Here is a 16,592-nt window from a genome sequence, read left to right on the forward strand (position 1 = left end):
TGTTTTTATATATTGGTTCTATGGGGTATGTAACAATGCTGCGAAGGAGTCTGAATTATCGGGCATGTCCGAAAAATCAGATATTCACTATGTGTGTGTGCGTGTATATATATATATATATATATATATATATATATATATAATAACTGCAGTACTGCTTCCAACAGCTTCAATGTCTCCCTATAGAAGGTACTCACCACAGTCTGGAAGCAGGCAAATAGGTTGACGAGGAATGGGTGCTGGATAGAGTTCGCCACCTCAAAAATGCGTTTCTCGGCCATAAGGCTTTCCAGTTCATCTCGTGCCACAATATCTCCTTTCTTTAGAGCCTTAATGGCAAAGTATTGGCCCGTTACTTTGTGCTTACTCAAAATGACCTGTAAGAGTAAATGAAGAGATTAACAGCCTCTTTTTAATGCGTATGAGAATGGTAAGGGCACTGCAAAACCAAAGTATTTCACACTTAAAGTTGTCATAAACATGCAAGTGCCAAACTTCTGTAGACATTTTTTAATGCAACAACAGAAACATTTGCAGGGAAAGAAAGATGTTTGGTTATCACCACATTAACAAGCATTTGCTACAGGCATCAAATTTTTATCATCTGTGCACTAAAGGAGTACTCCCTTAACAACATTGACGATGGCAGTTACCTACTGCTGTTAGGTTTTGTCGCATGTGTGATGTCCATTGAGCATCCTGCCAATATGCACGTCTCTCAAAGCACATTATGGGTTCATAATTACTGCATGAAAATCACCTCTACAAAAAGACCAATGAAGTTCAGGAATACCAAGTTTTCAACAAGCAAATGGAAAAGAAATGGCCTTGCTGCTCAAAATATCCACAGTAGAATTTGCCAATTCAAAAGAAAGGTAGCATATGCAACTGGCTTTTGACTAAGAAAAAGGCAGAATCATATTATATGTAGACACGTTTACTTCTCCAGGTACCCTGATCATCAAATCACGAGTAAAAATGCAAGCCTAAATTAAATTACAGGTGTGTGTAAATACCATACATACAACAGGTATACTCAGTTTCATACATAGCAGGCAACGCTACAAAGACTAGGGATAGGGAGACTTCTCTCGATGTTCGCATCTCTGACCAAAAAATGGGGTATCACATTTGAAAATTATAGATATGAGTCTTGCAATTTGATGCAGCCTTAGGCCTCATGCTTGCATGGCATAAATATAATGTAATTAAATGTGGAAGATATCACAGATATGAACCCATTTACCAGTGAAGGAGTGAAGCACATTTGTGTGACCTGCGGGAACAGTGCACCATTTATGCTCGCGACCAAAACAGTATGTCGCATATGGAAGCACAAAAGTTCACAAACAATAGGGTGGTCGATGGCAAGCAAGTACGGCATACCTATTAGTCTCGCCGAAAAGTTGATTGCATTTGCTTTGCCAGCCTTAGCCGACCAACACTACCAATGGAGTGCATGCTCGAAGACGTCGGCAACAAGATCCTGACATACGCACTACAATGACGTGAAGAACGGTTATCATGCACAATACAAAACAATGAAGCAAGAAAATTATTACAACTGGCACTTTATGTGTATTATCATCCCATTCCAATCTATGCCTAAACACATGTATACAACACAATTTGTGCATCTTTGAGCAACAGCTCAGACATATCTGCACACATGCTCCTGGGCTTTGAACCTTGCAGCGCACAGCTTTCACCCTTTCCCTATGTGTCGGCACTGTGCCTTGGCTCATATCGTGCATGTGTTGTTTCAATCAGCCCTGCCAAGCCGGATTAACCTTGTACTAACAGTGATCGTGCACCCTGTGGAAAGGCTTTGAGTGTGTAGGCAGGCACTGAATATACGGGGTGTCCAGTTAACTCGGACCAAGATTTAAAAAAAACCCAAGAGCTCTAGAGAAATCGTACTGACTGCATAGTAGCCGTAGTTGTGTGTACTTACAGCCAGTACTTTTTTTAATCGTGAAGCATCAATTAATTAATTGCTTTTAATTATTAAACTATTTAATTATTGCTTGAATTTCAAACATAACAATTACAAAGTTGTAGGGGACCTCAAATAACCACCGAATCAAGCGTTTGTTTCATGCTCGGCTTTGCCTTGTTTGTTTTTCCAAGAAAAAGAAAAGGCGCGAAACATCCAAAATATGAAATAGATACACGTTTGTGCACCACTACTCAAGCGCTCCCAAGCGAATAACCACAGATACACGGCTTTACTAGCGGCGGCAGCTCGATACAGTGCTTCACGCTATGTGATGGCCACAGCATCGTGAGAACACGCCGCTGACGCATTGACAAGTGTAGCGGAGCCGTACAAGGGGGTAGGGGGACTTCGAATCCGGGAACCCGTGACGGTGCACTTGGGACTGTAACTTTGTGCCCTCATCTTGTTCTGTACCTTATTTACTTGCATAATGATCGCACTAGTGTAACGATTGCACCCCTGAATTTTGTTGCCAAAATTCGATTTTGTTTTTTTTCCCGTGTAATGATTGCACCCCGAACTTGCCACAGCGATATGTGGTGTGCAAAGTCTAGCTAATGATGATCGCACTTACCATCCATCGAATGCTGTCAAATGCTACGCAAATGACTCTTGAAGACATACCAAGCGGTCTGCACACACCAAACATTTTTAAGCAGCTGCCCCATTTCATTCCTTTCATCACTTTCCGCAATTGCATGAAAAAAGAAAGCTACAACGAAACTTGCCTTGGCTTTATTATTTGTAGGCTTTATAATGGTTGTGGTAAACAATAACAACGAGAAAGCGCCTTTCGATTCTTCTCGTCTGTGGGCACGAAACAAATTGAGAGCGGCAACGATAGCCACGTTTGCACTGATACGTTAGAAGTGCACCCTATTGAAATGCTGATGCTTGTAACAGAGCTAAGATATTCACCTACCCTTAGTGGAAATGTGCCGTATTAGAATAGTAGTAAAGAAAAATGCCGCAGTTTCCACAGCATGCCCGCCATGTGTTTGTCACTGGCGGGCATGCATTCTTCTTCATTCTTCTTTCCATAGCTTGTTGCGTCGTCCTCAATTTAAGTAGAACCCTTTTCGTAAGCCTCCAGGTTTCTGCCCCATACGTGAGTATTGGTAAGACACAGCTGGTTATGAACTTTTCTCTAGAGGGATAATGGCAACCTGCTGTTCATGATCGGAGAATGCCTGCCAAACGCACCCCAGCCCATTCTTATTCTTCTGATTATTTCAGTCTCATGATCCGGATCCGCAGTCACTACTTGTCCTAAGTAGATGTATTCTCTTACCACTTCCAGTGCCTCACTACCTATCGTAAACTGCTGTTCCCTTCCGAGACTGTTAAACATTACTTTAGTTTTCTGCAGATTAATTTTTAGAGCCACCCTTCGGCTTTGCCTCTCCAGGTCAGTGAGCATACATTGCAGTTGGTCCCCTGAGTTACTAAGCAAGGCAATATCATCAGCGAATCGCAAGTTACTAAGGTATTCTCCATTAACTCTTATCCCCAATTCTTCCCAATCCAGGTCTCTGAATACCTCCTGTAAACACGCTGTCTGCCGCCGCCATTGGTCAAAGCTGCAACAGCACAAGTGCTGGAAAGAAGCAATTACTGTATTGCTCCAGATGGTGACCTGTTTGAGCACAAGCTATAAGTGGCAGTGAAAAATAAACGCTCAAAACTGGCGTAACATGTAACTGTTTAACGCACCTTCAAGATGTCACCCTATCCTTAAATCAAAAGAAGCTTGCAAAAAAGACAAAAAGTAAAGAACTGCTTTGTTCTGCTTCTTTTCCAGAGTTCAAGAGAAAGAAAGGGTTAATGGCTAAAGCAGTTGCACCTTTGGATGTTTCTTTGTAGGCGGCCGAAACGTACTTTTGGTTTATTTTTTGTTGAAATAAACTCCTGAGTAGCTCTTTCCTGTTTTTCCAAGAGCTGCCTTTTTTCTTTTTTCATGCTCTTTTATACAATGTTTTTTTTATACATTAGTTGAATTTAATTTGTAGCTTTGTTTCATGATACGCGACGGTTAAAGCTATCCTGAGTGCCTCATGATCAAGCACAACGTTCTTGTGTCCGCAGATGCTGACTCTAGTTAGGTCGCAAAACCTTTTGAACCATCCTATGACGAAACCTTGTACGATGCGGTGATAAACGAACGCAGCCGTATAGCTTTCAAAAGTTGCTTGGAGGTGCTTGAGTAGCAGCGCGTGAGCGCGCATCTATTTCATATTTCGCATATTTCGCTGGCTTTTGTTTTTTCTTGAAAAAAAAGAAAGAACAGGCACACTTCACCACGAAATAAATGCTCAATTCAGAGGTTATTTAAGGTGCCTTACAACTTTGAAATTGACATGTTTGCGATTTAAGCAATAATTAAAAAGTTAACTAATTAAAAACAATTAATCAATACTTCATGATGAAAAAAAAAACACTGGCTGTAAGTACACATGACTACCGCTACTATGCAGTCAGTATGATTTCTCTAAAGCTCGTTTTTTTTTCTTGGTCCAAGTTAACTGGGACACCCGGTATGCTGAATATTCAAGAATCCAAGCAGTAGATACAAGGTCCACAAATTTAACTATTATTCGAGTATTTGCACATTCCTAATAAATAATTTTGACATTATTAATCAAACACCCACACTAAGAAATTGGTGTGGGTGTCTGCAAAAGCACGCCATTGTAAAAACCTAAGAACAGAAAAAGTTACCGCCAAGTAAAAATGAACTTCGAAATTCAGCTCAAATGTTTTTAGACAGAGCAGACAGAGCAATGCTTCAACACACACACACACACACACACACACACACACACACACACACACACACACACACACAAACACAAACACACACACACACACACACACACACACACACACACACAAAAAAAAAAAAAAAACATGGCCCACATCACCTTTCCAAAGTGTCCTCGCCCCAGTACACTTATAAATTCAAAATCCTCAAGGGTCAAAGATCCCTTGGCACTGAAAAAAAAAAAAAAGCAAAAGGCATCAACCCAAGCTTTTAACAGTGCAAGAGCATTTTTTTACTGCACTTACTTCTCATTATCTGGTGCTAGTTCAAGCATATTGATGACCTTTTTAATACACCCACCAAATTATTCAGGAAGAAAGCAGCTTCGAGCATGTATAAACTTTATGCTATACTCATGAAATCAGGGTTCATGCTTCACAACAGATGACTAATTGTCCCCCAATGAGGGCAATAACTCATTTCATGCTTAAGGGGAAGCTTTAGTTCTGGCTTAACTCTGATGCCACCTATTCAAATGCATGTAAAGCATGGAAACGCTTTTCATAGATATCCACTGGGCCAATTTTAATGAAATTTGTTGCATTTGAGAGAGAGAGAAATTCTAGTTACTGTTGGAAGCAGAATTTCAATTTAGGGCCTGAATTTTTTCAAAAAACTTTTTAAGAATTGGGAAGTTAAAAAGATTAATAAAAGCCCGAAGTTTGCAAATCCATAGCTCTACAAAAAAGAACGGATATTGCACATTTGTGAAGTGAATCCGTTAGAGCACCCAAAGAGGACAAATTTAATATGTCAATTTACATCTTACATGAACTTGTTGCATTGTTTACAAGGGTTTTGCAAAAGTTCTACTCATATATTAGTGGTTTACCAGAGTTCCATGTATATCAATTTTGTCTGCTTTAGAAGTACCATTCGGTGCAATTTGCATAATCGTGATACCATTATTAATTGGCGAGTAACCAAGCTGCAGATGTGATAGTTTAGTTTTCAGGAAATGTGCAGTTTTTGCCAATCTTTATTAAAAAATTGGCCATCTCAATAAAAAAAAATTTGCAGCCAACAGTAACTAGATTTTAGCTTTTGCTTTTAAATGCAAAAAACCTCATCAAATTTGGCGCACTGGTTGTTGAGAAAAAATATTCCTCCTTTCCTATGCATTTAGCCACGGCCACTGCACTACTTAATCTGTCTCTCTTTTTATGGTTTCTATATTCCCTAGTGTGCGGTGACTCGCTGTCACTTCATTGTGGCTCTTGCATCAGAGCGGTGAGCTGAGAGTCGAACCTTTTATTTCTTCCTGCTGCACCCAGATGAGGCGAGCATGTGAGCCCACAGTGTAGTTTCAGTGAAATTGCAATTTGATAAGGACACTCTCTTCATGCTTGTGTGGCATAAACAGTCACGTCACTCATGGTTGTCAGCTCTTCTCTATTCAGTTTTGGTTTTCTAAGTAAACTTGCCCGGAATATGTTATGCTGCAGAAATTAACAGTGTCAGTTCATTCCATGTCTGTAACCGGTAATGAACTTCTTAGTCAGCCAGTTTTAAGGCTTGCTTTCTGATTAATCGTCTGACTTTTTCATTGTTTTCATAGTCGCAGACCATAGATGCCGACATGTCCCAGAGGTGAGTCACAAATCATGCAAAAGTGATTGCATCACCCAAAGTGATTGACCGAGAATACTGCTCTTCGTATACACCGAGCTTTGTCAGAAAGCGATTAAAGGCACCATTCAGGAAGGGCTCTAAATGGTTTATGCGCAGCCAGTAGGCTTATATTTTAGTGACCTTGCTTACCATGAAGCTCTGCTTATCTCCATATTTTTCCAGTTCTTACAACTTTGAACCAATTCGGAAACCATGAGCCTAAATTTCCCTAACAGAAATGAGTGCCACAGTGACAATACCATTTGTTTAGGTCATTTGTCTGCATATTTGTAGTGTTGTCTTCTACTTAGGTGCATATGCTCTGATAGGATTGTGCAACTTAAGTATTCTTTATGAAAACATAGAAGTGAAACAATGCAGACTTTCCTTGTACATATCAGCATTTTATGTACATTAATGCAAGTATGTTTGACCAGAAAAGAAACCTTTTATAGCAGGGTCATTTCATACTTCAATCAAGATGCCTCGTGATTATTCATGCTGTTGGAAATTTTCTGCTCTAAATTAGTTGTGGTGTGCTTGATTTTTCCCAACTGCACAGTGTACAGTACAACAACATTGTTCAGCTGCTGTATATTACTGTGAATTGAATGATTTGATTCATAATCTTATACAGCCAAACCTCAATGTAACAGTCATACATGCAGCAAAAAACATAGTCATATTTCAAATTTCTTTAGGTTGAGGTTTCCATGTTTCAGCTGTAAAAATAAGCTACATTACTGTAGAGGTTCCTGGTACAGTCCCAGTGAGCATCATCATGTCAATATGCTTTTATGAACAGAATCCAGCCAGAAACCTGACCAATATTTACAGGATCAAATGCGCCAATGCATAAAGCAGATTGCATCAACAGCAAGGCTTCCGCACAGGCCTCAGCTACTGCTAGCGGCCACCATCAAACGACACCATGCACACATGTGTATTATCAACATTGTCCACCAATGATAGGCCGTCATTTTACTTGTTCACAATGGTGCAGATAACTAACATTGTTCACAATACTTGTTTGCAATAATTGTAACATGCATGACAATACTGAGACAACGCACATGCTTTAGGGCACTGTCCAGGCACTCGGTTAACTTACTTTGGTTTGGCATTTTCGTGTTTTGACTGGCTGCTGGCGCACTTGGGATCCTATCCGAGGGCCCGAATGGGGCGCACCCATTACAGTTTCCATACCGGCATTACAGATGGCAAAGTGGTGCACTCCAACCTCTGCTCAATTATCAACGTTTTTCGCTGTTCACTGGCAACATTTGCATGTAAAAGGACGTGTACAAATGACAAATTCACTGTCGGGTGGTGTTTTGGTTTATTTTGCTTGTCTCAATATGAGCTCCAGGGGTGCATGCATGTGAAGTTCGACAAATCAAAACTGCAGACAAAAATTACTTTGCTTTATATAAGGTGGGGAGAAAGGTTTTCTCTACAGAGCCGACTTTGGGAAATGGATAAAACTTGCTATACCAGTGATTTCGCTAAATTGAGGTTCTCCTGTATTAAAGCATTCACACTCCCCACTTCAAAACATTGAAGACTTTCTCACTTACAAACAGATGCTCCATGAACAAAGCAATCCTTGTGGCTACCATTTCTTGTGCCTGGTGATCTGCTACATACTAAGCCTAACTTCGCAGTTGCGCTTAGTTTGGCAAGAGGCACCCTGCCTTTACTGTGCAGAGGGCTCTAGTAAATCCTTTATTACACCGTAGCTCACCTTTCAACAACCGTTACTGTCGTAGTTGTCAGCTGCAGTGGCTCGCCAAGTTTGTTTACTTCCTCCTCTTCATCAGGAGCCAGTTCAACTATGGGCTCAGGACTTGGTGAATGGCCACTGGTTACAGTGTTGGAGGCAGGCTGTGCCTTTTGCTCCACGACCATTGGCGATGTCTCTTGTTGTAAGAAGTCAAACTCCCCAAGTGCAGACTGTGAGAAAGATGTCGCATCTGTTAAAGCTCCATCACAAATTACAGTCGAATCTCATTAATTCGAACTGATACCGTGGTCATGTCAAAGTTATGCGTATTCCAAAGGGTGAAAACGGCCGGTAATTCGAGCACGCAAGCATTTGCGACAGTTAATTTGAACATACCGCGCTTCGACAATGCTCTCAGCAGTGCGCAAAATCAAGTGGTGGTGCCTCCGACCAGCATTGCTCTGACTCCACCATAGAGGAAAGGCTCGGATAAAACCCCTCAATGGCGCACAGGAAAAAAATAAAATAAATAAAAATAATAAAAAGAAGACAACACCGTGGCAGAAATTTCACCCTCTCTCAAATGGCAAGGTCGCTGTTTCTGCGTCGCGCTGTAATGCCCCAGCCACTCTAGCGGTAAAATGCACGCCGCGGGACGTATCAGCCCTCGGCCGATTTTTCGTGGCTCACTGCTGCGGCAAGCAAGCCACGAGTGGAGGAGACCGATAAGAGTGGCCCCTACAGTGACGCATGCGTGGGAAACTGGTATCACGTGGACCCGCCGGACTGCTCTGTTCGTACTCACGTCTGGTTCAGCCGGACCGCTTGTTTCGCACTATCGTCTGCTCACGCCAGCTCTCTCTCGTGCTTGTTTTTGTTACAACGACACATTTAAACCAAGATGTCCCGATGGACAGGTTGTTGGAGACAGTGCTCCATATCTAATTCTGTACGACAAGACAGGTCCTGAACACAAGGACGTGAAGGTAACACCCAGTATCTCATTCTCCTTGTCTTTTGAATGTGGCAACGCCGCAACAGAAGGCAGCATACCAACACGATTATGATCAGCGGCAAGGACTTGATCATCTTGATAAGACGTGACTCATGTTATTAAGAACGCAAGACGAAGAAGGTAAACACAGCGCCGATATTTCAGCAGACGAAGGATAAAAACCCGTGAGCACGCAGAGGGAAGCAGCAGCGGAGGCCCACTCCTGGCCTCTACTGCAAGCTGGTAAGAAAGCAAATCCGCTTCCCTCCCATCCTTCCACGCAACTAAGCTGCCCTCGCCCTCCCTCTGAACGCTCTCGTAACTCCCTCATCTTCGACGGTCTACGCGTGAAATATATTCATCTAACAAAGCTTAAGAAAGCACTATGGATCACAGCACTGAGTATGGCAGGACTCAGAATTGTATATCAATATATGAAAACATGCACATCTCATCGCAGATATTCAATGTGGAAAATGTAACCCGACAGTGCAACAATGGTGTCATCTCAATCATGTTTGATGATGCAGAAAATCGGAATTGCTTGCTAAACAGAAAAGCTGCTGCTTTCACCTCTGCTCAGCAATTCTATCCCACTGCTGTGTGCCACTATGCCTGCAAGAAAGCTGACTTTCACTGCAGCTCCAAATAGGATTGGCAGCTGGTGATGCTAGTCTCACTGCTTCCATGAATTATTGAGGTCTAAGACAACAGAGAGCACAAATAGCGTTTAGTGCTCAAAACTGGCAGCATGTGCAGAAACAAAGAACCAATTGAGAATACGAATTGTACTTGGCTTGTCTGGATACTGCTTTATTGTTGTGTCTTGCGGCTGTACTACTGTGACCGACACTGAAACCGAAACTGGTAGTTGAATTCTAAGGTTTTATGTGCCAAAACCACCATTTGATTATGAGGCACGCCATAGTGAAGGACTCCGGATTAATTTTGACCACCTAGGGATCTTTAACATGCCCCCAATGCATGGGACATGGGTGTTTTTGCATTTTGTCCATATCGAAATGTGGCCACCATGGCCGGGATTCGATACCACGACCTCATTCTTAGCAGCGTAACACCAGAGCCACTAAGACACTGTGGCGGGTGAAACTGCTGGTTGGATACCCCTAAACACTGAACGCCTCTTAATCACACCTTGCCAGTGCTGTTTCGATTACTCCAGTCTAGCTTAGTTGGTCACGTAAACCGAGATTAATATTTGTTGCCTTAATTGTAAGTCCACATTAACAAGCAATAAACACTGTTTTAAGCTTCATTTGCTTCCTAAAATTTGAAACCAGACCCCATACATGATATTTTGTGGGTTTCACGCTAATAAAATACTGTTTGCAGTTCCCATGCTCCCAGTGACATAATCATTGAAGCCAACAGGGTGCCAATAACATTTATAAAGCAACACCTGTTACAGAAGATGCTTGATGCAACTGGCTTGGCTTGACTTATATTTAGTTTGGTTAGCTAGATGCCACCTAGAATAGAGGTAGAAAAGGAAATCTCTATGCAAAATACTCATGGCTCTTTCCTTGAGGAAGATCTCTCCTGACGCACACAGGAGGCCAGTGTCAGCTGAATCGCTGTTTAGACGATGCCTACTGAGCTTGAATTATCAGTTGGCACTTGTGCTTTGAATACTGCTCTAAAGAGACAATTAAATTAAGCAAAGTTCAGGAATTCCAAATATAGAATGGCAAATATGTTGGTCCTACTGTGGGTGGACATTCAGTTCGTTAGGAACAATGAAAACAAACATTTGGTGGTCCCTTCAAAATTCCTATGCCAGCTTCCCACCACTTCACAGACTTTGGCATTGACTGGGCAAAATGGGCTAGTCAAGTGTATTTGCCCGAATCTATTGCGCACTTTTTTCTTTTTAAATAAAATGGGCAAGAAAATTGCCAGGGCGTTATAATGGCATACAAAACCAAAAATGGCATTGGCAGTGTTGAGAGCACCCTACCATCAGAGATGTCAGATACAATGTCATTGCCACCACAAGTAAAAAAATTAACGTTATTGTGAATATTGCTGTGGGTTCATTTTACACTCAACTACAATCAATTTCACAAGATTTTGCACACTCGGAATTAGATGCGTTGCCATATATGGCCACGACCGTTTCTGGCGCTGTGCCAAGCTCGCTATCTGTGCACAGTTCCTGGACACTATTGGCTGCATGCATTGACAAAGTGACTGCTTGAGAATACCGCCCCTGTGTGCTTCGTATCTGTGGCCAATGAAGTGCAAATGGTGATGATGAAAAGCTCATTATAAAAAGACATTTCCCTTCTGTGAAGGTAAATCCTGCATACGTTGTTTTTTTCTTATTGCGAACATCAGTGGCATGTAACGTTCACATGCACTCTCATTTTCCTACTTTAAAGGGGCCGTGAAATGCTTAGGCGAGCCTCGCAACCACTAGGAGAGTAGAAAATTCGGGCCATTTGGTACATCATTTACAGGAAAAACCCTTTGGAAGCCACAAGGTTCCTTAGAGTCCTTTTAAAGGGCCCCTCACCAGGTCTGGCCATTTTGAGCTGACTAGCGCAGAGACGAACCATGGACTCTCCATAGTGGATACTGTGGGTCGGAACACTATACAGTAGCCGATGGATTTTTCAGACTCTAATACACAGACTTGATGGATATTCCAGATTTTATATATGCACTGTCAGGGTTGCCATAGAGCTAATCCATTCTCACGATTGATTTTTTGGATGAATTGAGGCCCCAAAGTTTGATTCTCCTGACTGAATCACTCATATCAAAACTAGCTACACATTCCCAATACCACCCACGGTACTTTTCGCGATGCCGAACTTGCACGCAATTTCAGTTTTTGAAAGCTGGCTGGTGCGAACTTCGGTCAAAACTTCTATCTTCGCGCGAAGTTCAAGCGGCTTTTTCCGAGCTATTGGCTGACTTGCCATACTAGCAACACAACGAACAGGGCGCACACTAAAACAAACAACGCACACCACGATGTGACGGTGCACGGACTGGCAGGAGACAGCGGGACACAGCGCGCACGCATGCCACGAAGAAGGGATATGCCTACTCTGTAGTTGGCATAGTTGGAGGTCAGCAAGCACGCGTAGGTTGGTAGCAATGGCATGACGGCACTATCACGTGATCACCATTGGGAAACAGCATTGGCTGCTTTTTCTTCTCGCCTTTTTTTTTTTTTCGAGTTTCGCTTGCTTTACTGGCTAGGCCGCGCTTGGTCTTTCTCTCTCTCTCCCTCTCTCTCTCTCTACGTCCTGTTTCCTCCCTGCAGTCTGCAAGTTCGGAAAAAGCCAGCGCGACGTGAACCTGCTGCGGCGACAAAGAGGAGAGATCATTGTGGGAGTTGCTGCGGTGGGGGGGAAGGGGAGTAGCACAGCACTGAAAATGCCTCATATGAAGGGCTCATCGCATCGGCGCTGTGCAGGGCAGAGGGGGAGGGTCCGGCAATGGGGAGGCAAAAGAGAGCATGAACTTGAGGGCGCGGCTAATTCTTGTAGCCGGGCCGGAAGAAGACAGAGGAGTGAGTGAGGAAGGGTGGGAGAGGAGGAGCGGAGGAGCAGCGGAACCTTCGCAGAAACACCAAGGTGGTTAGGTCTCCTCGTGTCCCCGCGTCGCACAGATGGTCGATGGCGCAGAAAAGCTTTTATTTCTGTCTTTTTTTTTTCTTTCCCCTAAAGTGCTGCTCGGATGGTCGAGTAAAGCTGCGCAGGTAAGGCGCGGCCGGCCGTGAAAGTTCATCTTAACCGATTAGCGCGTGTGCAGTGTTCATATTAAGCAGATTTTTTTTGCATTGACTCTATGGGAAACCAAACAAACGACTTCCACTGTTCATCTTAACCGAGAGTTCATCTTAAGAGAGTTCGTCTTAACTGGAGTCGACTGTATATTGAATAAGCTCAATTATTCGGGCTTATTTGCGGTTGTGCCACAGGCACCATAAAGCCAGTGTAGAATATGCACCAAACAGTGTGCGGTGCCAAACAATGGTTTATTAAAATTTTTGTATTTGATCTGCGCAAGTCATGTAGTGAACATCATTGCCCTAAACACAACTTTGGAGGTTTGCAGTTTCCCCGAATGTTCAATTATGACCACAATTAGGCCACTAAGGTTGACTAAATATGAAACTTTACATTCTTGGCTGTGTTCTACGGCGGCAAGATCCTGATTTTGATTTTGTGTGGTGTGGCCGGGCAGAAAATAGTGTAGTCTGAGTGTAAATATGAGTGACGATTGCAATTGCCATTGCATATTTGCGACCAAGAAATTTCATGAAAGCCAGCAGGTCATTTGTCGGCGTGCTGCACTACCATCCCGGTAACTGGATGTGGTGCACGTGCGAAAGAGATTTAGAATGTCAGATGCACAGTGTTTGCCCATTAATCGACACAGATGTACCAATAGGGCGCAATATAGAGTGCCAAGATGTATAATGAAACTGATGAGCTACACGCTAAGCAGACTGCATGACCTTATTCATTTAGCACCGCCTTCCTGCCCGACTGCCCCATGAAATGGGCACCAGTTCAAATCACATTTATCTGGTCCACATATAGCAAACACATAACACTTGAGGGTTTTCATTTTCTTGCAGCCTAAGTAACAATTATGCCAACAAACACACCCCCGCTAGAGTGGGTCTGTTTGTCATTTCTGTATTTTTCTTGTGGCCAAGTTACAATTATGGCAACAAACACACCCAAACTCGAGTGGGTGCAGAGTCCAGCGTGGGCTCCCCGCTGAGGCTTTCGTTATTTAAAAGTTGGTGGCACTACCATCGCCTTCACCTGAATGAGTGGCGCCGTGCACCAGCCGGATGCTTGTCGTGTCAAAGATGCTACCGCAGCTGCATGAAACTTTCACAGGCGTTTCACTCTGCTGTTTTTAGTTTTGATACTCGGCGGTGGAAACAGTGATTTTATTCCCCCCCGACCTGTAGTCAATAAAATGGAGAAAGAGCTATGGAAATGATGGAAACGACGCAACAACGATGGCGTGTCGAGCAGACGACAGCTACTCGGCCTGTGATCTCGCCTCATCCAATGAGTGCTGCTAAAACAGGCGTAGCTTCAGGATAAGGAGACGGCAGCGCCGCCGCAATTTCAGCATTTTCTGCATCATCCTCGGCGCTTTCCAAGGCATCCACTGAACCCACACCCTTACTCTAGTACACTCTACCCACACTCCGAAGTAACAGACGCTGAAACGGATTGCTAAGGCTTGGATTGTAGAGCTAAACGGTAGCCAAAGCTTGTCTATTAGCTGTGTGGTTGCCACTGAACAAGCACACCCTGCTAAATTTGGCAACTTCATTCGAAATCGATGTTTTGGTGTAGGTTGGCGCAGCTCAATGGTTTGGTGCAGGATGGCACAATCGGCGCAGCACTTCCATCCCCGTTTCACACAAATGATTGTAAAATTAGAGCCCCTTACGTCTGCTGCACTTGGTGGGAGGCAGGAGAGCCATGCTGCTTTTTCTGTCGCCAATGAAGAACTCTACTGTGAGGCGACCTTCAGCAGTGCCCCTACAGGCAGCGCAATGGGCGTATACTGATGTGATAAAATAAGGATTACCTGAACATCTACTTCAAGTGATGTCTGAAGTGGTGACAATGGACTCAACGTGTCAGTTTCGTTGCTGTCTTCAAAGTTGAGCTTGGTGACCACTAGACTGTCCAAGTCGGGAGGTGTGGGAACCGGGGCTACAATTGCAAGTCAAGAATAAAGGCAATAAAATAAACTTGCAGACAATAATAAGATACAACTGCATACTGCTCAAACCACATATAATTTATTAGGCTTGTGCGAATATTTGATATTTTAGAAGAACAGTGGAACCCACTTATAGCATCACTGACTTCAACAATAATTGGATGTAACAACGAGCAGCTCCAACTTTTGTGTGTGTTCTATGGTAAAATAAACCGCTTACTACAATATTCCCATGCCACATTATTGGCTATAATAATTAGATCTGGCTACTGGTTGTCTGCACCGAAAAGAAAAGCAAAATCCTGGAAAAGAAAAAGAAAATAGGAGCCACAACAACAGTCCAATTGTCTTTGTGCCGCACACCCTGTATGGCATGCTTTCGTTGCATTGCCCTACACATAGCTGCCCTCGTGCAGCTCTCTCGGGTATTGAAGGGATGAAAGGAAGACAGGAGATGGACATGCAAGGTCGAGAATGTGTAAGGCGATGCAATGAAGGCATATCCTCTGATGTGCGCGGCACAAAGGTGGTTGGGGTAACACACACCCATAGCCAGACTTAATTGTTATAACTGATAACGCAACATGGAAGCATTGTAGTAAGCGGTTTATTTCACTATAGAACAAATACAAAAGTTGACGGTGCATCGATTGCTCAATGTTATATTCGATATACAGTTAAACTTTGAAGTCGGTAAAGTCGGCAATTTTCTTTGATGTATCAAAATGTTGGTACATTGAAATTTGTCTTTTATGTACATAACTAGTCATCGGTGGATTTTTCTGATGCAGAAGTGGCCTCAAAATTTTCTGGATGCAGTTAAACTTCCACATAACAAAGTCGGTAAAATTGGCAATTTGCTTCATTATATCGAAACTTTTTAATTGAAATTTGATCTTTTATACAAGTAAATACAGTCGCCGATGAATTTTTCTTAAGCAGAAGGGGCCAAAAAATTTTCCAAATTATTGGGAAATCAGAAAAGCTCATTTGAATGACAAAAACATATAATTTTTTTGTTGTTGAGCAAATGCTTTGTCCGCCTCTCACCTTCCACGTGCCTCCGAAACTAGGTTTACGCAACCTCCAGAACAGAAAGCGTGAGAAAGCGCACGATGCCAGGCCATCTCAACTCGCTCAGTCTTGGCACATGGAGCAGATTACCTCTAAAACAAGGAGCGCAGACAACGGATAGAAAAGGTGATGTGCACCAACCTGGCCTGGCACCTGGCACCAACCTGACAATTCAGTATATTTACGTTTTTCCAATCATGCCTATGAAACTGCTTCCAGATATAACAAACATTCTTTAAATCACCATACTGTTCCAATGAACACATTGAACTTGGTCACGGTAAGGGGGGCGCACACGAAGTACCAAAGCACAGAAGCACGACCAAACTGGGTGCACGGCAGCAGGTGCCCCACTCCAGTCTAAACTACGACAATGATATGGCCTTCAAGATGAGAAAGCAACTGCCACGTTTACATTACAAAAGTCACAAAGGTCACTCACTTTTAAGCCCGCCTCCAGGGAGGAGGAGGCATACAGCATAAACAGCATGGCGCGGGGTGTGAACTGGCATGTGTGCTCGTACAGTATCAGATGTCATGACGGCAGCACTCTCGCTTTTGCAGCATGATGCATATTACGTCTATTTTAACAAGTTGGAGCAACCATCTACATCCTTCCACCACAGGAGCAACA

The 16,592-nt window shown here is 43.1% G+C and overlaps 1 protein-coding gene across 3 annotated transcripts in view; it reads right to left on the reverse strand.

Moving 5' to 3' along the window:
* Pkn (serine/threonine-protein kinase N) overlaps nt 1-16,592 on the reverse strand; it is a 178,157-nt gene that overhangs the window by 77,892 nt on the left and 83,673 nt on the right. For all 3 annotated transcript variants that reach the window (XM_075699852.1, XM_075699861.1, XM_075699868.1), the window contains 4 exons: nt 14,747-14,874; nt 8,176-8,384; nt 4,921-4,990; nt 198-377 (listed from right to left, as the gene is read on the reverse strand). In XM_075699852.1, the coding sequence (XP_075555967.1) occupies nt 198-377; nt 4,921-4,990; nt 8,176-8,384; nt 14,747-14,874 (587 nt within the window). The remainder of the gene's footprint in view (nt 1-197; nt 378-4,920; nt 4,991-8,175; nt 8,385-14,746; nt 14,875-16,592) is intronic.

Source organism: Dermacentor variabilis, chromosome 1 (genome assembly GCF_050947875.1).
Source record: "Dermacentor variabilis isolate Ectoservices chromosome 1, ASM5094787v1, whole genome shotgun sequence".
NCBI classification, from domain to species: Eukaryota; Metazoa; Arthropoda; class Arachnida; order Ixodida; family Ixodidae; genus Dermacentor; species Dermacentor variabilis.